Source organism: Oryzias melastigma, linkage group LG15 (genome assembly GCF_002922805.2).
Source record: "Oryzias melastigma strain HK-1 linkage group LG15, ASM292280v2, whole genome shotgun sequence".
NCBI classification, from domain to species: domain Eukaryota; kingdom Metazoa; phylum Chordata; class Actinopteri; order Beloniformes; family Adrianichthyidae; genus Oryzias; species Oryzias melastigma.
Window position 1 is genome coordinate 1,091,245 of NC_050526.1, and position 22,308 is coordinate 1,113,552.

Here is a 22,308-nt window from a genome sequence, read left to right on the forward strand (position 1 = left end):
ATATCTTTAAATTTTATCAAACTCCGGCTTTATATAATATAAAGTAACGACTAATCGACTATTTTAATAGTCGATTAGTCGTCGATAATTTGACTAATCGCGGCGGCCCTTATATATTTGCAATGTTAAAAATGCCTTATTTTAATGGGTTTTATTTAGAATGAAAAGTGTTGTAACATCGACACCTTGAATCACACAACATCTGAATTTGATGTGTTAATTTAGAGTTATTAAGCCCACATTTTGCCATTAGAATTATTTTTGTTGAGCTTGCCATAAACTTAAGCTTCAACCCTGTAGTGATGCTGTACTCTATTTTTGGTTGTTGTGTTTCTACCATAACTATGCAACACTTTTAGCCCCGAGGACTTTTTTTTCTTTTTTTTTTCAGGATACTAAATAATTGATGCAGGTCCTGGCTGCTTGTGTTTCAGCTGCAGTCTAAAGTCTCTCATAAAAAAGTCAAATGACAGACTAACTGCTTTCCTGAGAAGTAACGGATCTGTCGTACGCAATATAAAAAGAAGCAGCTGTTAGGAACAGTCCCACAATTCAGCACAAGGTTGTGTTTTTTTGTTGCACAGTATGACATTGTTCATCAGTCACAACTCTTTCTAGCTTTGCCTCAACTCTATGGTTTTTCAATTGCTTCATTGCTTCAATTGCAAATTTGGGTCGTTTTCTCGTGTTTTCCCGCCCCTCTTCCGTATGCTGACCTTCTGATCCAACTTTCTGACACACCCCGGGCCTCCCACTGTCCTGCAAGATATGATCCCTGAGTCATCTGCTGCGTGACACAGATGCGGCATTGCGCCAGGTGGCCTCTCTTATCCTCCATGTGCTGTCACCACTGAGTCAGGCACACAAACACACACACCTTTAAACTCTTACAAAACAATGCTCCGGACCATCTGTCTAAAAAAAATATGTTGCACAACAGGTCACTGTAGCTGCCTTCTGATTGGTCAAACGGGAGTTTTTCTCCTGGTTGGTGTGCTGGTTAAAACAAGATTCCTTTAAAAATTGGAAAAATCTATTAAACCAACACAATTTTCCTGGTATTTATTAATTATTTTTTAATGGTAATATGTCCCAATGTATCAGAAAAAACATTTATGAGATTCAGTGAACAAATACTCACAGATACAAGAAAAATATGGCTTATATTAGTTTATTTTAGGGACATTGTTTTCTACTTCAGATATAAATATGGCAAGAAAGCTCAGATTCATGTTAGAATTTTCTCTGGTAACCTTGATTGCAGAAAAATCTTATAAAAGACATGTGAACCAATTTACTTAAATTTTTTTTCTCCAAAGGAAGATCAAATGGTAGAAATACTGTTTAACAGCTTCAATCATTGAGTCATGTTTTTTCACTTAACTACACATCGTAAGTTAGCATTTTATCGCAATGACTCAACCTTGAAAAGGAGTATTTCCTTTCTGCATGCACTACTCTCTCAGTCCTCTTGATGGCACCTTCTACTGAGTTTGTCACCACACAGCCAAGCTAGAAAGTCTCTGAAATACAAAGCATTTTTGAGGAGTCGAAACAAGTCTGTTCTGGTTTTGTAAAGAGGACTACTGATTTGCAAAGCTTTATCAAAAACTTTGTCAACATGATACTAGACCACCAGCAGCTCCTATTCACGATCCGATCGCTTCGCCTTACCTCACCAGACCATCACAATGACAGGTTAAGAGAAGTGGAGCAGATTGAGTTTTTGCCTGTTGGAAGATGGCTCCCAAGTATTTTAGAGCAGGGTGATGGTTTCTGTCAGCATCACCTTCAAATCCCTCTGGAGGTGGTGATATCTGTCTGATGTCTGACAGAGAAGAGGCTCACATAACTTTGGACTATCTTGTCTGTCTGTGCATGAGTCGGTTTTACTTTATTTGTAGCGTAAAGTAAATGGTTGCTAGAAAAATAAAAAGATTTTTAAAAATTAGCTCACATCTTTATGGGCTAAAAATAAGTACAGAAATTCACAACTGTATTTTTCTAGATAAATCAAGTTTCATATATACCGCAATACAGACCCCTCCCCCGTGATTTAGTTTCACGTTGTACTTTGGCGGGGAGGAGAAGCCCCTTTCTTCACATGGGTGCGCTATGAAGCACAGAGGTTTATATTTGAATGTAAGTAATTACTTTTTGTTGTAGAATGACCTTTTAAAAGTTATAAATCCGCTGTTGTTATTTATATTTGAGCGTTGGAAGCTCTGCGCTAACGCTAGCTGACCGGCGACTATTGGTGACGCCATCAAGCGAAAGTGACATAAAAAATCTTAGACACTATTTTTCCATAACTCTCCATTTAAAGGGCTAAATGTAGATGTAGGGAGAAGAAAAGAATTTGGATTGAGCCTTTATGACTTTATTTTGAGCCCATACATAATTACATTTTATGAAGATTCATTTTATATCCATCCATCCATCTTCTTGTCCGCTTCTTCCCTTTCGGGGTCGCGGGGTGCCGGAGCCTATCCCGGCTACTGAAGGGCGAAGGCGGGGTACACCCTGGACAGGTCGCCAGTCCGTCGCAGGGCCTCAATCACACACCCATTCACTCTCACATTCACACCTAGGGACAATTTAGAGTCACCAATTAACCTATGAAGCATGTTTTTGGACGGTGGGAGGAAGCCGGAGTCCCCGGTGAAAACCCACGCATGCACGGGGAGAACATGCAAACTCCACACAGAAAGGTCCCAGCCGGGATTCGAACCGGGGCCTTCTCGCTGTGAGGCAAGAGCGCTAACCACTGCGCCACCGTGCAGCCCAGATTCATTTTATAAATATATAAAATGATAAATATATATATATATGATATACACACAAATAAATATATTTATATTATATTATTGTGTAGTATTATATTATATGTGCATATATATATATATATATATATATATATATATATAAATCAGAAGCCCCGTTTATTTTCCCTCTTGTCAACATTTTTTTAAGAATTCTAATGAAAATCCCTTGATTTGTGGCACCGAGTTGTTGAATATTTATTCCATACAAATACAAAGTTCCCACACTCTTTTTCAAGAATGCAGTATAATGGATCACTGCTTGAAATAAATTTCATATTTATCAGGGGCCAAAAAAGGAAAAAGGATTTTATTCATAACTGACTGTTATGGTTTATGACCTAAAAGCATTGTCATTGTTGAGACTCACACAGCCACAAACACACTTAGCCCAACGGTGACTTCAGATGGTGAGTCACCTCATTCGTCGTCATGAATAAATCACTCCCCCTACTTTTCCTTTCTGCTCTGCAGTCTCCTGAACCACACACATAAATTACACACCGTGACCACACAATGAGATCTTTCACGCAAACATAAAATAATGCTCTCTGCTTTAACAAAAATGTGGTATTTTATGCAAATCTTGGCTGCATGGTCTCAAAATAACACAGCAAGTACCTCAAAGAAGTTCTTAAGATCAGTGTTTTCCGTTTAAATTAAATTTGACACCAGGCTTGTGTTTGAAAGCATTTAAGACCACAAGCAGCAAAACTGGCTTGTGAGTTGTTGAAACTCTGCTTTATTTGCCATCTCTTCTCCTTGCGTTCTCTCAGCCAGACTGAAAAAGGAGCAAAATTGCTCCCCATGCTCTTCAAGAAGACATTTGTCACTTTCCATTTCTGCCGCCTTCCTCCCCTCTCTTATCCCTCCCTCCTTTTTGCGGTAAAACAGAGTTCACGTCGCCCTGCATTTCCCTGAGGCACACTGATGTCTATGCCCACAGACCCCGACGCCCACACAAAAACAAGACAAAGTGACTGCTCCTCTTATGCCACTTTGTTTGTGTTGCACTCCCTCTCGTCTCAGACAATAAAGCTTTCAATTTCCCCATTGGTTATCTCCTTTTTCTCACAACCATTTTTCCTGATGCGTACTGCTCTTTCATACTTTCCTGTTTCCAATCAATTCTCCTGCACCTTTCTCCACCTCCTCAATCAATCACTCACTATTAAGGGAAAAAAAGCAAGTAAAATATCCCAAAGGAGGATCCAACATGAGTTTGAAATGGATTTGTGTCTGAAGCATTGATTTCTTGGGAGCATTATTGGAGGTAGATGGGCGTGAGGTGAAGGCCGAGAGCCCCTGTGTGCTAATTCACATTTTAATCACAAAGCTAGATGTTTCGGCTGCCTGAAACAGGTGGTAAATAAAAGTGGAGTCACATAATCATTACTAAGATGCACTTAAACAACTTTAGTTCGTAAAGACAGACTTAAAACATGCAGTGCAGTTTTTTGGTTATAGAAGCCAAAAAAGAATAGCACCGCGATGGGTAGGCATTGACAGAATCTTCAAGATTTCAGGGCAATTTTTTAAACATTGTTGGCATGGTCATGAATGTAGGCCATCAGGTGTGCAAAAAGTCCCACTTTTTATATCCCCCAGGCAGCTGACGGCACTCGATTGGATAGCCGCCCTCAAGATATTAACACATCATCCAATCAGAGCTGGTGCTGGACCTGTGAGCCACCCTGTGGCCGACAAGCTGTCGCCTGATTTTGTAATGACATCATCCTCAGCTGTTACTGGACTGCCACCGCGGGACCTCGAAATGTGCCTGGGCAACCACTGACCGATGTCAACATTTAAGCCAGTCCGAGCTGGTATTTTGATCATTTTCATTTTAAAAATGGACCCATTATACAGGACCAATTAGTAGCTCGCATTGGTTGTAGGTCAATTGAAAAGTGGAATGGAACTGTTAGGGCGGAGCCTCAGTATCCACCCGTTGATTGGCAGAAAGTGATGAAGTTATTAGAAAGCACCAATATAGCCCTCATTTAAGCTAACGTTTCCAACGGCAGTATTTAGCTTCCGGCAATCTTCTTTTAAACATTAAATTCCCGTTATTCACGATGTACTAAAAGTAAAGCAAGAAAAAAAACGAACTGCTAGACGACATCCATTGTTGTTGCTTTTCTATCAGTCGCACTACAATGACGCAATGACACGCTAGCAGTCTAAATCACGCATGTGCTGTGAAAACAAACCGCTCAGTGGAAAACTTAATTGAATGGAAACGCTCAACAAAATTAACAGGATTGTACCGTAACACTTCTTACTGTACTGTACAGGACCGCTCAGTGGAAATTAGGTTTTAGAGAAAAGTTATCGAATGGCTGCAAAATTTTAACTTTTTCTAAAAATTCGGTTACATGTCCCAAAATGCCACTGTGTGGTGACCTAGAAGTTTCTTAGCAAATTTCGCAGGTGATGATGACACCGCAATGTTTGTTGACATAAGTTATAGCCCGTTGCCGGGGCACATTTCAAGGTCTTGGAGTGGCAGTCCAATGACAGGTGGGGATGATGCCGCTACGAAATCAGTTTGACGGACACAGTTTGGTGGCAGCTAGAATCACCGTCCAACAGCAGCTCTGGCTAGACGATCTGTGAATGTCTCCGGACGGCAATCGTCCATATCAAATGCCACCAGGAGGTAAATAAAAAGTGGGTGTTTTTGCAACTTGACGGCCGCCTGATTGCCACTGTCTACATTCATGACAATGACAATATTTTTCAAAAAAATTAAGCAGTGGCATTAAATCTTGAAGACTATCCCAATGCCTCCCCATCGCTTATTACAGGGATGTACCTACAATTGTTTCATAACTATGTACAGAATTTAAAAAAAAATGTAGACATCTGTGGTCAAATTATCTTGTATTGTAGATGCCTGCAGAAGTAGGGGCACAGTCTGCAGTTTTGTTTTATATTTAAAGTATAGTTCCTTGTTTTATTTCCGTCTTTTTCTACTGTTTCAGAATAGCTAAAAAGGAGAAGGCCACACAACAAATGTTTTAAACTCTCAATCTGTAACCATGAAAAGTTCTGGTTCATGTTGGTTCATGTTGGTGTGAATATTTTTAATTCTATTTTCTAGGGTGTTACCAGACTTCGTTCAGTTTTTTACGCAATGCAACACAAGTACAAAATATTCTTAGATGACTTGCAATAGTCTGTAGAATTGTAGAATATTTAGATGTTGGGCTTCAACCAAACTTTTTAGATATTTTCCAAAACAAAAGTAGTCCCTCTCTGAACTTTCCAAAGGCATTTCTCCAAATTATAACACACTGAATTTTTTTTTCAAAAATATAAAATAAAATATATTAAAAAAAACAAAAATTAACAACTTACAAACGTACATTTTTCTTTTGCAAATCTTGCCAACTTGCATGTTTTCTGAATAAAAGCTTGGATTTTAAATCTATCTGCTGATTTACATATAATTTTTTATTAGGATTTTAGACAAGGTTTTAATATGTTCAGATATGTATGGAATTCATTTTTCTGTAGTAATTTTTTTTTCTGTTGGACTTTTCAGCCATGAGGAGCCATGTGGGAGTTTGTAGGAATGTATCAACCTACCGCGAAAAGGGAAAGCTCCCCAATCTTTCGTCAACATTCACCTCAGTCAACTTGATGCTTCTCAAGGAGCCACTCCTTTTTTTTCTTCACCCTCAAATGCCTCTTAAATTTACAAAACCAAGAAAATAAAGAGAACGAGCTAAATGAAACAGGAAAACTCAAAATCCTAGGATATATTTGACTTTTCCATGAAGATGAAGGGAGTTATCTGCTCTGAGCTTTTCCTGGTGGTGGGTATGATCTTGCTGAACGGTCGTGGTTCCTTGTGTGAACACAAGTCAATAAATGGAAGTCTGGACCCAAAGGAGGCAGGAAGCTCCAAGCCTCACATCATCTTTATTATGGTGGACGATCAAGGGTATGCAGACATTGGATATCACGGCTCGGACGTCCACACTCCTGCGTTGGACAAACTGGCAGCAGAAGGAGTCAAACTTGAAAATTACTATGTCCAACCCATCTGTTCACCTTCTCGCAGTCAACTCATGACTGGACGGTGAGCATCATCACCTTTTTTTTTATTTAATATCATTAAACACATATCAGTGGTTTGAGATTATCATAAACATTGTAATTCTTAATTATATTTAAATGTTTCTTGTTCTATGGAGAATTTTCTTTTATAGTTACAAATACTCAAATGTAAAAGACAATGGCAGCTTTGACTAAATATATTGCAACCACAGATTTTGTCATTTTTAAATGACAATAGGAACATTCACAACTTTGTTTTTGGATACAATTTTCCTTCAAGTTGAAATAAACTCTAATGTATCACCCTTGTTTGATGGCAGCTACCAAATTCACACTGGACTTCAACATTCAATCATTCGGCCGCGCCAGCCTCTCTGTCTGCCTCCAGACATCCCCACCCTACCTGAGTGTCTGGTTAAAGCTGGATATCGCACACACATGGTAGGTAAATGGCACCTGGGATTCTGCAGGCCAAGCTGCCTGCCCACGAGGCGTGGCTTCCAGAGTTTCCTTGGAACTTTAACTGGCAGTGGAGACCACTTCTCCTATCAGAGCTGCGACGGTGCTGAAGCTTGTGGATTTGACTTGCATGATGGTAGCCGACCTGCTTGGGAAATGAGCGGAAACTACTCCACTCTGCTCTATATAGAAAGGTAAGAGGTGGGTTATTCGTAGGGCTTGGTTGATAAAATCGATTATCGATTTTAATTGATTTAAGCTTAATAGATCAATAATCGATTCACAAAAAATATAAATCGATTTAGCACATAAAGCTTTAAGTCCACTAGCTTGATGCTAACGTTTAATGGAATTCCCCATAGGACGGCTAATGCTAACGCTCAATCGACCAAAACATAGATTGCTGACTAAATGAACATCTTTATTTACTCACAGGCTTGAATTTTCCAAACTATTTTAAGTGAATATTTCTTAAAGTAACTATTTGTGGTCTAAAACATTGTATTTTCCTTATACTGTTGTCTTATTCTCGAATAAAGTGTAATGCTATAGCCCAATAGCCACCTAGTGGCCAAACTGAAACGTCCTCCAGGAGAAGCAGAACAATGTTTACAGTGTTAATGATCTGAACATTTTTGTGAGAACTTCTCCTTTAGAGAAACTATGTAACACTGTATGATATTAACAATCTCATTATTTAACTTGTTTTAATATGTGAACTGTATCAGATTAATACAAATATATTCAAATTATATAGTAGATTAGTAATGTATTTCTAAACAAATGTGTATAAACAAATGTGGACCCCATGGTTTACCTTTGGGCTGAATTGGTGGGCCCCAGGTGGGTTTTTCCACGGGTTCCATGGTGGCCCCATCTTTATTTGCCTATATTGGCTTAGGAAGGGACTCAGTGGTCTGGGTCCCTACAGTAACTAGCCGCCCGGTGGACAGTGTAGCAAGCTCATAAGCTGCCTGGTGGACAGTGCAGTGAGTTAGCGAGCTCTGCTGTCCAGCAAGCCAGACTACATAGTGCCCACTCAAGCCAGTGTAGGCAAACACAGGTGGGGCCACCATGCAAGCCGCGGACAAACCCACCTGGGACCCACCAATTAAGCCCAAAGGTAAACCATATGGGCCCCACATTGAAATGTTTGCCGGTAATACATCAAACATATCTTGAATCTTGAAACAAACAAAGCCACTCTAATGTGCCTATGTTTACCTTTTGTTGAACCAGAGTGAAGCAGATCCTGAGGAACCATGACCCAAACACACCGCTCTTCCTCTATCTGTCCCTTCAGGCAGCCCACACCCCGCTCCAGGTACCTGCTCATTTCCTGAACTCATATGAGTCTCAAACCAACCGCCACAGGCGGCATTATGCAGCCATGTTGAGTTGCCTGGATGACGGAGTTGCTCAAGTTGTCAAGGAATTGAAGACTACTGGACTTTATGAAAAGTCTATATTGGTTTATTCCTCTGACAACGGTGGGCAGCCATTGTCAGGAGGGAGCAACTGGCCTCTCCGAGGAGGAAAAGGATCCTACTGGGAAGGGGGTATCCGAGCAGTTGGTTTTGTGCATAGTCCTCTCCTGAAGAAGAAAGGTGTCATCAGCAAAGAAATGATTCATGTCTCTGACTGGTACCCCACGTTATTGGGACTTGCTGGTGCCTTGCAGTCCCACAAGGGTCTTGATGGACACGATGTCTGGAAAAGTATCAGTCAAGGCTCACCCAGTCCTCGCACTGAGATCCTGTTTAATATTGACCCCGTTTCAAGGAGACCCGGAGAGCCCTACGAAAAAGCACTGGTTCTCAATGGCTTTGGGATCTGGGACACAGCTGTAAGGGCCGCATTAAGAGTCGGAGATTGGAAGCTTTTGACAGGAAATGTGGGGGATGGTGACTGGATACCACTGCAGTCGCTCACAGGTGGTCCAGAGCGGTGGCAGAAACTCGAAAAGCGACGCAATAAATTGGGGAAATCGGTTTGGCTCTTTAATATCAGTGGAGACCCCTACGAGAGGTCTGACCTCGCAGAGGTTCGCCCAGAAGTGGTGAAACGTCTACTCAAGAGGTTGGCCAAATACAACCAGACAGCGGTAGTAGCCAACAATCCACCAGATGATCCAATGGCTGACCCAGAGCTTCATGGAGGGGTGTGGAGTCCCTGGCTGGGTCTGGAAGGACAAGAGGGAAATACAGAAGAAAACAGTGCAAGAAAAGTAAAGGCAATAAAGATCAAGCACTGCAAATTGTGCAAATTAAAAGCCCTCTTTAAGAAAGTGGGGTCTCGTCTGCAGAGGAATAATCTATTCTAAATTCTTCTTAAAACAAAGGCTTTAGGAGAATTAAAATGTGTAGAATGCTGTCCATATTTTTAAACTGTTTTTGACTTCTGTACTAAAATACTCAAAATAGTTTGAAAAAGCAAAAGAGGAACATGACATAACACGCAATTGTTAAGGTATTTGATAGTCATGGTATTACTCCATGCAAATAAAAAAAACATGCAAGACAGACAGAAAACATGCTTACATATTTCTAAAGATTAGTAACTAAACACGCAGCCAGATAGATAAAGCAGTGGCAGACTGACTCACTTCCTGTCCTGTGGTCAAAATGCTGCACAGAGATTGTTTGTCACTGCTTTACTGAACAACAAACGATCAACGATACTATGGTTGCACACAGCAAAAACAATGTGGAGGCAAGGCCTGAAGTGAGATCTCAGTGTCTCATCTTCTAACCATCCAGCATGACCCTTTCTGGATGGAACACAGACCCCCACTGGGAGTCCTATGTCGCCTTACTCATTGGACCCCATTGCCCTAGAAAGATCTCTGACCAACACACAATGTTCCCTCCCTGGAGCGCTGACAAACCGGGCAAGGATGAAACTGTTTGTTTTCTGGACATCTACAGGCTGTCATGCTATTACTAGAAGCACAAACATGTATTCATGTGAATAAAATTATAAATTACTGCTATTGTGATATTATTACTTCATAAAAGCAGAAGATGTAATATTATACATGCAAAGTTGAATTAAAACATCATCTATATAAACATTTGATGATAGTTATTTTTTGATACCTCAAGTGCTATAAAATGTGTGGATGAGATCAATAAAAATGCAAAGACATTTGTCATCAGAATTTAATATCAATAAGATTATATGTCTATATTTTTTTTTCATTTTGAAAGATTATCTCTCGTAAATGTAGGTTTGCTTCACTTTTACGAGCTGTCGATCTGTCTGAGTGCATCATGTCTTTACCCAAAGATAGCTAAAGGTTTCAGCCGGCAACATGACTATAATTATGGGGAAGTGAGTGTAGGAACTTGATGCCTCCCACAGTTCGCATTAAATGAAATGAAGACATAACCTGAAAATAACTTTACCTAATTTAGACTGCAAACAAAAATGGTTACATCCACCCTTTGTTATTCTAAAACACAAACCTTGGAAGGTTTTTTTTTTCAGTTTGAAAAAGGTGTTTTTAGACCCTATAGATAAAGCAATATTAGTAGAATGAAGTTGGTTGTAATTAAATTTTCTCTCTTAAATTTAATAAAATTAATTCCTAGTTGAAAGCTTATAAAAAAAGTCAGTTCCGTGTTAATGTGTCGAAGAACTTTATTTCAAACTACTGATATCTTGGAGTGTATTTAGACTGGACAGATTTGGTTTGCTTAACCTTAGTCTTGTGTTAGGGTCGGCTCCGACCCGTTTTAGTTTTTAATTGCATAAAAGAATCACTTAAAATGTATTAATTCCATCAAGGCTTTTTTTTTTAACTTTGTCAGGAACCATGATTTCAACAGAATTCAATTTTTAAATTTCTTATTTTAAAATGTGCTCGTTGAAATTATGTAGTTTTAGGTGTTAGTGTTGGTTTTGACCCGGTTATATAAAATAACTTTATACAGCATTAATTTGAGCCAAAATTAAAATCATTAGTGGATCTCAGCCAACACACTGACAGCCACTTTTTTCAGTCATGTGAGCTTCAGGAGACGCTCATTTGTCCAGTATAGTTGCAAAAAAGCAAAATAAATAAACTCGGGCATCTCCAGAAACAACAAAGACTTTTCTCTGATTCAGTTTTGTAATACATTTGGAATATGTAAGTTTCTTTTGGTTTGCTTTGATTGTTTTGTTGGTTGTTTGTGTTCCAATGTGATTGGATTAAGGTTGTATTGCTGGAAAAAAAAAAGTATTTTTTAATGTTCTTGAAGAAAATATGTATGGGTCAAAACTGACCCAAAAGTTATAAGAGTTAATCATTTTAAAATGAATGAACGGATCAAGCAAATTAATTATTTGAGATGTGTTCTAAACCCTTCAGTAATATTAAAGTAACATGATGTCATTTGTTATATTTCTGATTTCTTAAGGTTTTATTTTTTACATTTTATTTGAAATCTAGAGGCATGGTTATTTTTTTTTTCCAAAGGTCCACAGACCCACCTACTCTACTCTTCTTGGATGATCCCATACTCGTGTTTGACCTCTGCCTGTCTGACTCTGAGTATGATTTAGATTTATGGACTTTAAGCTGTACTCAGTTCCTGTCTGAACTAATAAACCTGCTGGGTGTAGAACCAGCTGTCTGCCTGTTTGTGACAGAGACTCTGGTTCACTCTGAGTTTCCTCAGTCTCAATAAGCTCCATGTTTGGAGCAAAACAACTGGACCAAACGGCCACTGTAACCAGGCTGTACAGGATGTACGTTACAGGATGTAAACAGAGTAGCAACCACTAAGCTCCAAATAAATGTGGAGCAATTATGAGACACATCAAGTCATTGAAATGTGGTTGGTTGGATGGGTGCAGGCTCATTAAAACAACTTTTAACATGATACACATTGCTTCCCACACTGCTTTCTCAACAGTATATGTCAAACACTTTTCAGCGTACCTTCTTAGCCATCAACTCCTCAGTAACCACCTTGCAGCACGCCTCCATCGTACCAAAAGTAACTGTTGTACCTGACATTGATACAGGTTTTCAAAACTGGTCAACAAAATGGAAAGTTTAAATAAGTGAACTATCCTGACAAAGATTGCAAAGATTAGGATTTCTATCATTCTATTCCATTCTATCATCGTTCCCCAACCTTGTCATTCCTGACCAATGACTGAAAAGATCCTTAGTCACATGTTTTTGTTTACAAGCTTTGGTTTAAAATAGAAATGTCGGGTTAATAGGCAGTCTGAATACAAACCAAATGCAAGGTTCAGGACTCAGTCCGGACCAACTGACTTTTCCAGTCTGAATACCCTCTTGAATGCTTTACAGCACATGTGTGAAAGTCAAGGCCCGGGGGCCAGATCCGGCCCTCCAGATCATTTTATTTTGTTGTTATTAATGGCCCAATGTTATTTTGCACTTATTTCTATCTTGTATAATTTGGACAAGATATATTTTTATGGAGAAAAAAATATAGAAAGTTATTTAAGGTTTAAGTTTATTTATTATGGGATAATATATCTACTTTTTTATTATTAATATTTATGTTATAATGTTACAGTTATAAAAATTGGCATTCTGCAAGCTTTTTCGACATTTTTTGCATTTACTGAGATTTTTAGGCTGTTTTGGAGTTAAGCTAATATTTCCGCTACATACTAGCTGTTTTGGCTAATTTAGGCTGTTTAAAAAAGTTTTTTTAGGCTGTTTTGGAGTTTGGCTAATATTTACACGCTAGCTGTTTTGGGTAATTAAGACTTTTTTCAGTTCTATAGGATATTTTGAAGTTTCGCCATTTTTCAGCTACATGCTACCTTTTTCCATTTTTTTTAGGCTAATTTGGAATTTAGCTAATATTTTAGCTGGCTATTAGATTCATTGTTTTCAGCGATTAACTTCAGCATTTTTAGCTATCAATTTCAGCATCTTCAGCTATCAGCACTAGCATGTTCAGCAGCCAAATTCAGCTTACAGCATTCACACTAGCATTATCACAGGTAGTGCTATATGTCTAGTTATTGATAATGTTAAAAGGTTATGGTTTTAAAAATTTAGTTTCAGAGTGTTAATTAATGTTTTTGTCTTTAGAGTGACTGAGTTGAGGGAACTTAGAAGGTTATATCTGGGTTTGAATCTGTGACAGGTAGAATTTTCTTAATTTTTAAAGACAATTCTTCCCATCGTTATGTTAAAATCCAGTGAAGTACTTTAAATGAATTACAGATTCCTGCGCAAAGTAGGTTCAAGCTCATCCATGACTTTCATTCTGGTTTATAAAAGTATCTGTTCTGAAGAACAGAATACTTCTATTAAAAAATAACTCCCAGTGGATGTGTCTGTGGAGGTCATTCTGATGGTGTTTGGACCAGTAGCCCTCTGGTCCCTGCTGTACTGTGATGTAACTGGATCAGAGGTGGTCCTGTTGATTTCGAGCAGCATGTACAATATCTCAGTAAACAACTCTAACATTGTTAGTGTGTGGCGGCTCGGTCTTGGAGCTCAGCCTCCAGGTGTGTTTCTTAACCAGATCGTGTTTCTTAACTAGATTGTTCGTGTGGAAGTTTTTCTGGGTGTGGATGTGAGCGGCGGTCCCACACACAAGTGCACGTTTTTTCCCCAGTGGGGTGATAATGAATATTCAGCTGTCCTTCTGTAACATCTCCTCTCCCTCTGGTCACTTCTAGCACCATCCTCCTCCCCCATCTATCCCTCCGTGTTTTTTTTTCCCTTTCTCCTTTCATCCCTCAGCTCTGAGCTTGTTCCCTTTGCAAACCATCCTCCTCATTTTTCTCACTTTGCTCTGCATCCTACTCACTTGTTTGTGCTCATTTAGAATATGGAGTTTGAAGGATCAGTGGAGTTTTGCTCTGAGCTCTGCGGCATGTGATTAAATAGGAAGAGTGGAGGAGGGAAGAGAAAGCTCCTTGGAGGCTGGAGGAGGCTGTTCTGTCTTGAAGTGCTTGTAGATCAGATTAAAACATCTTCTTTAGCAAAAAAGAAAAAAAATCTCCCCCTGCAAATACAGTCGCAGCTCACAGCAGATTAAAAGAACAGGATAGAACATGTTTTCTACGTTACTGTCTGAGGTTCTCAGATCTAAAGGTAATTGGTTTCCATTGTCAGTATCAGTGCTTTAAATGCTTACAAAAGTTTAATTGTATTACAAAAGATTGAATGATTTAACATTCAAAGTGAGAAATTTTGATTTAAAGTGTGTTTGGGGTCTTGTTACCGAAACAAATTAGGGGTAAGTATTGGCAAGAGCCTGGCGATATGATATGTATCACGATACAATGTGTATTGTGATATATCCCAAGACTGTACCAGAACATTTTTTCCTTTTTTTTTTAAGAGTACAACTTAGAAAAAAACTCTATCTGAATGTATAATACATCTTTCATTGAAAAAAAAATAGTAAAAATATTTTTATTTAATGACTGAACATTTAACACAAGCTGTGTTTTGGTCACGGTGTAGAGCTGGGTGTTTAGGAGGAAAACGAAAACGAAGTAAATAGTCAATAAAATATTGTCTTGTCAGCATTTTAAATCAGTACAAGTATCACCAAACGATTTATCGCCAAATCGGTTTCCTCCTACACCCCTAGAATAAATACAATTATTCCTTTCTTGTCCTATTTTTTCTTTTAAAGCATATATCGGTAATAACATGTTACCATACTATATCAAAACAAAAAACAAATCAACCAAAATACAATTTACTTATCACTCATTATGTTTTTAGAATACCAAGTTCCGTAATCGGGGTTTGGGCCACCGAGAAACACGCCTTTGACTGCCATCCAAATCACCTTACACTGGCCCCTTCTGAGATCTCCTACAGGTGGTGATCCCATGGGAGAGTGATTTCGGGCTGGACCCGACCAGGATCTGTGAGAAGAGCCCCGGTCACTAGGCCCTGACCTACGAGCCTCAACCCCAGACCTAGCTCCAGACTGGCGCCCCGGTGATGCCAAGCTGCAGATTCTTTAGATGTTTGGCTCGTCACCCAGGACCTGTCTATCATAGGAGACCCTACCAGGGGTAAAAGCCCCAGATAGCTTATCCTGCGATCCCTCAAGCTGTCAAATCCATCCACCATGTGAAGGTGGCGGTTCACAAAGGGCTGGCCCTCCATAAACCGCGGAGTGCTCCTGCCCCAGGTGGAGGTTTTAAACATCTTGGGATCTTGTTCTCGAGTGAGGGAAGACTGGAGTGAAACATTGACAGGCGGATTGGAGCGGCGACAGTCGTCATGCGGTCACTGTACTGGTCCTCTTTGGTGAAAAAAAGGCTGAGCCAGAAAGCAAAGCTCTCATTTTACCAGTTGATCCAATACTCTCCTCTGGGTCATGACCGAAAGAACAAGGTCCCGACTACAAGCGACTGGAATGAGTTTCCAACGGAGGGTGGCTGGGTGAGAAGCTCAGTTACCCAGAGAGAGCTTGGAGTAGAGTTGCTGCTCCTCCACATTGAGAGGACCCAGTTGAGGTGGCTCAGACATCTGGTCCGGAGGCCTCCTGGACTCCTCTCTGTGGAGGTGTTCCATGCATGTCCCACTAGGCGGAGACCCCGTGGAAGACCCAGGACACACTGGGGAGACTATGTCCTCCCAGAGGAGCTGCAGGAAGTGGCCGGGGAGAGGGAAGTCTGGACCACTTTGCTTAGACTGCTGCCCTGCTCCTGGATAAATAGATGCTTTTAAAATCACTTGATTTACATACATTTTAATTGTTATTTTAGTATTTTTGCAATCAACCACTTTGAAAAATGTTGGAAAAACTGGTTTTTTTTTACTGCTGAAATGTGATTTGCGTCAGTACTTACAAATGCAAAACCATGCACAAACTTTAACAAAACTGTCATAATTGGCACAATTTTTACTTAAAATGTTATATATTTATGCATTTTTTCTAATTGATTTAGCTTTTGATTCTATTGAGCTAATCATCACCATTTTACCCGAGGAGCCCGGAGGAGACCTGGTGTAAGTTTACGGAAATTCAGATTCAGCCTCAACATTATTGTGACTTCAAAGGCAAAATGTGAAATTACATGAATGTTGATTACAGGTACTGACACGTCTGCAGCAGCACGGAAAAATGTTTTAGAGAAAAGCAGAACTGTCATTACAAGTTGTGCAAACTTTTCTCAGAAAGTTGTGAAAGCGTGTCAGGCTGCTGCAGCTTTTATGGCACATTTAGTACATCTGGCAACACAAAAAGACTTAAAAAGGTGGAAATTACAAGCAAAAAGGTACAAATCTTAGTAATAGTGAGAGCAGAGAGCTTGTATTTTTATTTATATTTGCATTTATTATAAAAAAAAATAATCTAAAGATAGCCTTTACACATCCAATTCCCAGAGTGTGGTGATAAAGCATGAAAAGAAGGTACTGTCAGAGGATATAAATCCTGTTTGATGTGTCACTTCATCATTCTCATGCTAGCATACGCTCCTATCCAGAGTGTGGGAGGAGGTTTTCATATCCACTGTTGCATAATTAGTAGAATCTGAGGCTAAAGCTGCAGATCTTAAGATCCTCTGTTCCCGTTTTTTAGTTAAACGTTTGTGGGTCATGATGAATCTGTCTTAAATATTAGTCGAGGTGTTTTTCTACATCCCTCAGTGAACATAAGTGCTGTCCACTCTGAGCAATCATCCTATGTGAGAGTGTTGAGACGATTGGAACATGCTGAAAGGAGCCTCTGGCACCATTAGGAGTCACTACCACACTATTAAATACTTTCTTGGGACAATGTGATGACCTGGTAATTCACAGGGAAAGGTAATAGATTCACTTTAATGGGATGTCCATGACAGACCGATCCCAGCGCAGCTCTAAAAGTTAAAAGATTCTCTGTCTGCCAACAAATGTTCTCGGCGCAGACTGGCAGCAGTCACAAAGGTTTGACTCCGGGGTGTTTGTCAACACATAAACGCTTTAAAGCCATGAAACTCTTGCGATGTTACAGCGTGAGGGAGGAGAGATATGAGAGGAGAACCCTGAGCCAAGTTGGAAACATTCTTGTCCAATGAGTCACCGCTTTTTGGCCTCTGTGGCTCCACAACAGTGCTGCTACAGTTCTTTGACGCTGCAGAAGTTTCTGGAGCTGAAACCAATACTGAAAGGCGACTTTTTAACACCCTCTCCTCTCAGGGAGAAGTGGAAAGGCTTTGACCTCAAGACGGCATAAATGCAATTCGCACAAAGGTTTAGTAGTGGACACTGGCTTTGTCGAAATATTTTTGCTTTTATTAATTCAGACAGAAATTTGCTCAGAATCTGGCTGCATTGAACGGGCAAATATAAGTATAACCAAAAACTGGCAGTAACTCCCAACTCAAAAGAAGATTTAACAAGATGGGAAGCAAATGAAAGGATCAACCTGCTCATTTCAGCGCTTTAAACATACAGTTTGGCCAATGAGGCTTCAGTAAAGAGAAAAACGTTTAACACCCACTCCAAAGAAAATGTTTTTTAACATGATCTTGTAACATATTTCTCAAAATGGAGGACATACGTAAAGAAATGTCAGTTTAAAACTGTCTTTATTCAAATCATTGTGAATCAGGAGCAGATGAAAAAATGCAGTTTGAAAAAGCTTGTAGTTGTTACATAAAAACTATTCTGATGGATCCACTTGCTGACAAATAAGTCCATCGATGTTGGTCGCCATTTTTGTTGCACCGCTAAAATTAGCTTGGGGTGGCGAGGGGCTGTAAGCTAGCGGGAAAGAGTCCAAACACTGGGTGAAACTAGAAATTTGGGTATTGATCCGATACCAAGGGCTAGTATTGCCGATATCAATACCAATACTTTTTCCTTGAAATTAGGGCTGGGTTGATAAAATCGATTAATCGATTTAAACTTAACAGATCCATAATTGATTTATAGAAAAATATAGATCGATTTAGCACACAAAGTTTAAATCCGCTAGCTTGATGCTAACATATAATGTTTGGCAACAAATAATCTGAAGTGAGCTGTTTACACAGACACACAGTGTTGCCAGATTGGACAATTTTCTGCTCAAATTGGGGATTTTTTTTTCTTGCCCATTTTTTAAAAACTATTGACAGTTACATACAATACAATAATCATAGTTAAAAGACCACAAGGAAGGTTTTTACAATAGATCAAAATACTTGATAGCAGCTGGACTAAACAACTGGCAGAGATGGCGTAACATGAAAGTTATGCAATCAGTTTTATAACGTATATAATGAAACACACACTGTAAACCTGTAGAATTGTTGGACACATTTCACGGCTCTGTACAAATGACTGCTTTCAGTCTCGCGCTGGACTTTTGATTTACTGCTCAGCTTTTAGAGCTGTTTCCCATTTGAGCAATTCTGTCCTTTCTATTACTCACCTGCTAAATCAATTCTACGCCCCTTGGCCTCCTCTCCACCCTCAAAGTTCCAGTGCTATCTGTTATTAAAAATCAACCTGGCATTGCTTTCCAGAGGGTGCAGAGGCCAGCATTTTCAGAAGTGCAAACCTTGGAACTCCAGCTCTCACTGTAGGTTGTGTTTTTGTTACACTTGAATTTAATACTGAAATAATTATATTTTTTAAGGGTTCCTTTGTGAGATATTTACAACAGTTCGGACATTCTCTTAATATCCCTCCAAAAAACTCATATATCTCGTAAATTTGTGGTTGAAAAAAGAAAGAAAAAAAAATATAAAGATAAACTTAAAAGTCAGCTTTATTAAAGACTTTTCCTTTCAGAAAATCTGACCTAAATTGAAGTTTTAAAAATTTTGATAGGGGCTCATTTGGAATTAATTTATGTTTGATTTTTTTTCTGCTTTTTTTGACAAAGTTTGTGAAAAAACACATTTATTTGGTCATAATCAGGCCAAATAAAATACATAAATAAATGAAATAAAATAAAATAAAATTGCAGCAGTACATCTGAATGGATGTTTGATGCGTTCAGTGGCTGTTCTGCTGTCAGTTTTTCTTAAAAGCATTTTCAGTTAGAGATGAAAAGGGTTGATTGCCAGACTGAGCCTCGATCTGCGCCTTCATCATCAGAGATCTCGCGCGGTTTATGTCGCACCTTAGATCAGAGATCCAAAAACAAAGACATCTCACTCCTCTGTATTTGTGTAATACTGTTTTTCTTTTTGTAGTTAAAATTTAATAAAATCAAATCATTCACGATGAGACCAGTTCAAGACTTAATAAATGCATATTAAATCACCAAATTTTAAAAATATAATGGAATTTTATTTTAAAGTAGCTATAATTATTGATTTTTTAAATATGCATTTTTTAAATCAAACTTATCTATTTTCATTTTTCATTTGACTGTTAAATTCAGAAAAATGCTTGCATATTTATGCTTTTACATTATGTTAGCTGTTTTTTCATTAATATATTTCATCTAAGTTGTGTGTTAGTCATTCATAAATATACAATGTTATCTAAAAAGGTGAAAAATGTATTCAGTATTTTTATATGTATTTCAATCAATTTTTGTATTCGTACATGTTTTATACAATTTACATTTTTAATGTGCTTTATCTGCTTATTTTAGCAATTTGAGAATTACTGTGTGATTTATAGTAATTATTGTAAATACATTTTCTTAATAAGAAAAAATGTGAATATAAATTATCATTTACAAGCAGTAAAATGTTTTTATATTTTGGTTATTTGAAAATTTACTTCCGCTTTAAAAAAAATAACACACAGAGTGAGTCATCTTACGCAGAGAAGATCTTTGTTACTACGGCTTCTCCTGTCAGTGCTCCCTCCCCTCCAATTCCCTGCTCCTGTCTGAGCGCGAGCCTCTCTTTCCCCTCTGAACCTTCACGAGTTCTCCTGAAACCCGCGCGCCCCCCTCTCCAGTCAACATGGCTACAGTTGTAACCTCGACGCGATTCACGGACGAGTATCAGCTGTACGAGGAGCTCGGAAAGTAAGCGACCGCCAACAGCCGCCGCGTTTCTTGTTGCATATCAGTCTACGTGTGTATTCCTGTGTGTCGGCGTGCGCGCGCGGGTTTTTTTTTCTTCCCTTCTCTTCTTTTTTCCCTGCTGCCATTGTGTACTTCAGTGTTGACAAGCGGGGCTGTCAAAAAGCAGGGAGGACGAGGCAGCTTCCAGTGGAACAATAAGCTGTCAGCAGGTTCATGTTAGCGCTAGTAAGGCTTGTGTTTAATCCCGAGCGCGTGTTTAAAGGTGCAACGCACTATTTTATCATCATCATTATTATTATTTTATCGTCCAAAGGTGAGAAACATCCGCCTCTCGGACCAACTTGTTTGTTGTTTTATCCAGGTGTCTGCGTCGATATCTAGTTTGCATTTACCCGCTTGTTTGTTTTCCAGTTCTAAGCGGGCTATGCTGTCAAAATAAAAGCTTTTTGACACCAAATGTTGGCTTGAAAAGGGCCACATGTGCCTCTACAAAGCCACTTCGTACCACCTTATCTCCGCGTGTGGCTATTAAAGCTGCTCCACCTACCTACCTGCCTGCCTACCAGCCCCGTGCAAAAATCCTGCTACCCTTCAGTGCCTTCATTCTTGTGCATCCCCTCTGCTGCCAGATAATGACTGGCTGCCTCCACAATAAAGCCCCCCTCCTTTCTCCTGTCATGCACTTGTAGACAAGACCTATTTTTATGCAAGACTGTATTAATTATGCATGGGAGTTCTCTGTAAGCGTATGTGATTTGTGTGTGTGTGCACATGACAGCCATGTTTACATCTCTGTGAGTCTAATGTGCCGACTGATGTGGAATTGTTTGTCGTCCTCCACTGCTTCAAGGGGTGCCTTCTCTGTCGTTCGGCGGTGTGTCAAGAAGTCCACCAGCCAGGAGTATGCTGCAAAAATTATCAACACGAAGAAGCTATCAGCGAGAGGTGAGTCCAGCAGGTAGCTTGCGGTTTCCTGTGGCGTGATTCTAAGCGAAAGCGGCTGTTGCTGCTGATTGGAGTTGTCTCACTTCCTTAAGAGCGGCGAGCTTGGCACTCTGTCCTCTCCTTGTCACTTCAGATCCCTGAAAAGCTGGAGGCCACTTGGCAAAGCTGAGCTGCTGTAGACCAAGCCGTACAGTCAATGGCTTTTGGCTGTACTGTATAACCATCTTTGGTTTGTTACTGTTGGTCTCTAAAGGACTGTGCACATTCAGTCTCGCCTAAAATATCCTCTGCAGTTCCAGCACTTTTGCTGGATTAAATACACTTGGGTTTATTGTGGTACCCTTGGAGTATTTGTTTGAACAATATCTGGCATACTTTGATTAAAGGCTGACGTCTTCAACGATCCCAAATCTGAACTTTGGCTGACCGGGTCTTGCAGGCTGTGTCTGTAGGATGCTCTCTCAGAGACGAGCCGTTTTTAATGTTGTGGGAATTGTATTAAAAGGTTGCTAGCCATATTTCTTGATTGCTGTTTTAAGTATTAGTTGTAGGACTTGGGATGCTGTAGCACTTTAGAGAAGTGGTCCTCAGCCCTTTTTAGGTCCTTAGCGCTCAATATTTTGATGAACCAGCATCTACGATGCGCAGATGGGTGTGCAGTTTTTCTTTTAGCTTCCAGTCTCCTTTATGCTGCAGTAACACAACTGTGCAATGGGGAGCCATTGGCAGAGTCTTCAAGATCAGATGCCAAAGCCCTATTTTCTTGAAAATTGTTGGTGTGATCATGAATAGAAACAGTTGCAGTCCGGCGGTCCTCAGTCAAGCAAGGATGACGTCATTACAAAATCGGGCAATAATTGAGCACCCACAGGGCGGTGGCAACCGGATATCCGGCCGGCAACATCTCTGACTGGATAAATGTCTCCAGACCGACCATATCAAGTGTCACCGGCGGGCACCTGCCCGGTAGTCTGGGGCGATGTTCCTTGCGCGGTTGCGCAATCTTTCACATTCTCAGTGCAAGAAAATATGCCTTGGGGTATGCGCAAATACAAGAGGGAACAATGGTTGGGATCGTCAGATTGTTGTCTGATCAT

General features: G+C 39.7%; 1 protein-coding gene and 1 long non-coding RNA gene across 2 annotated transcripts in view; both read left to right on the plus strand.

The window, feature by feature from the left end:
• The window catches only part of si:dkey-174i8.1 (arylsulfatase I), a 20,373-nt gene extending 9,177 nt beyond the window's left edge, over positions 1 to 11,196 (plus strand). The window contains exons 2-4 of the mRNA XM_024297127.2: positions 6,373 to 6,912; positions 7,211 to 7,543; positions 8,589 to 11,196. Coding sequence (XP_024152895.1) covers positions 6,605 to 6,912; positions 7,211 to 7,543; positions 8,589 to 9,672 — 1,725 coding nt within the window. The 5' untranslated portion in view covers positions 6,373 to 6,604 and the 3' untranslated portion in view covers positions 9,673 to 11,196. The remainder of the gene's footprint in view (positions 1 to 6,372; positions 6,913 to 7,210; positions 7,544 to 8,588) is intronic.
• An 8,857-nt stretch (positions 11,197 to 20,053) lies between these two features.
• LOC112161883 lies at positions 20,054 to 21,212 on the plus strand. Its single transcript, XR_002921962.2, has 2 exons — positions 20,054 to 20,266; positions 21,117 to 21,212. It is a non-coding gene; the product is annotated as an uncharacterized LOC112161883 (long non-coding RNA).
• Positions 21,213 to 22,308: the final 1,096 nt, after the last annotated feature.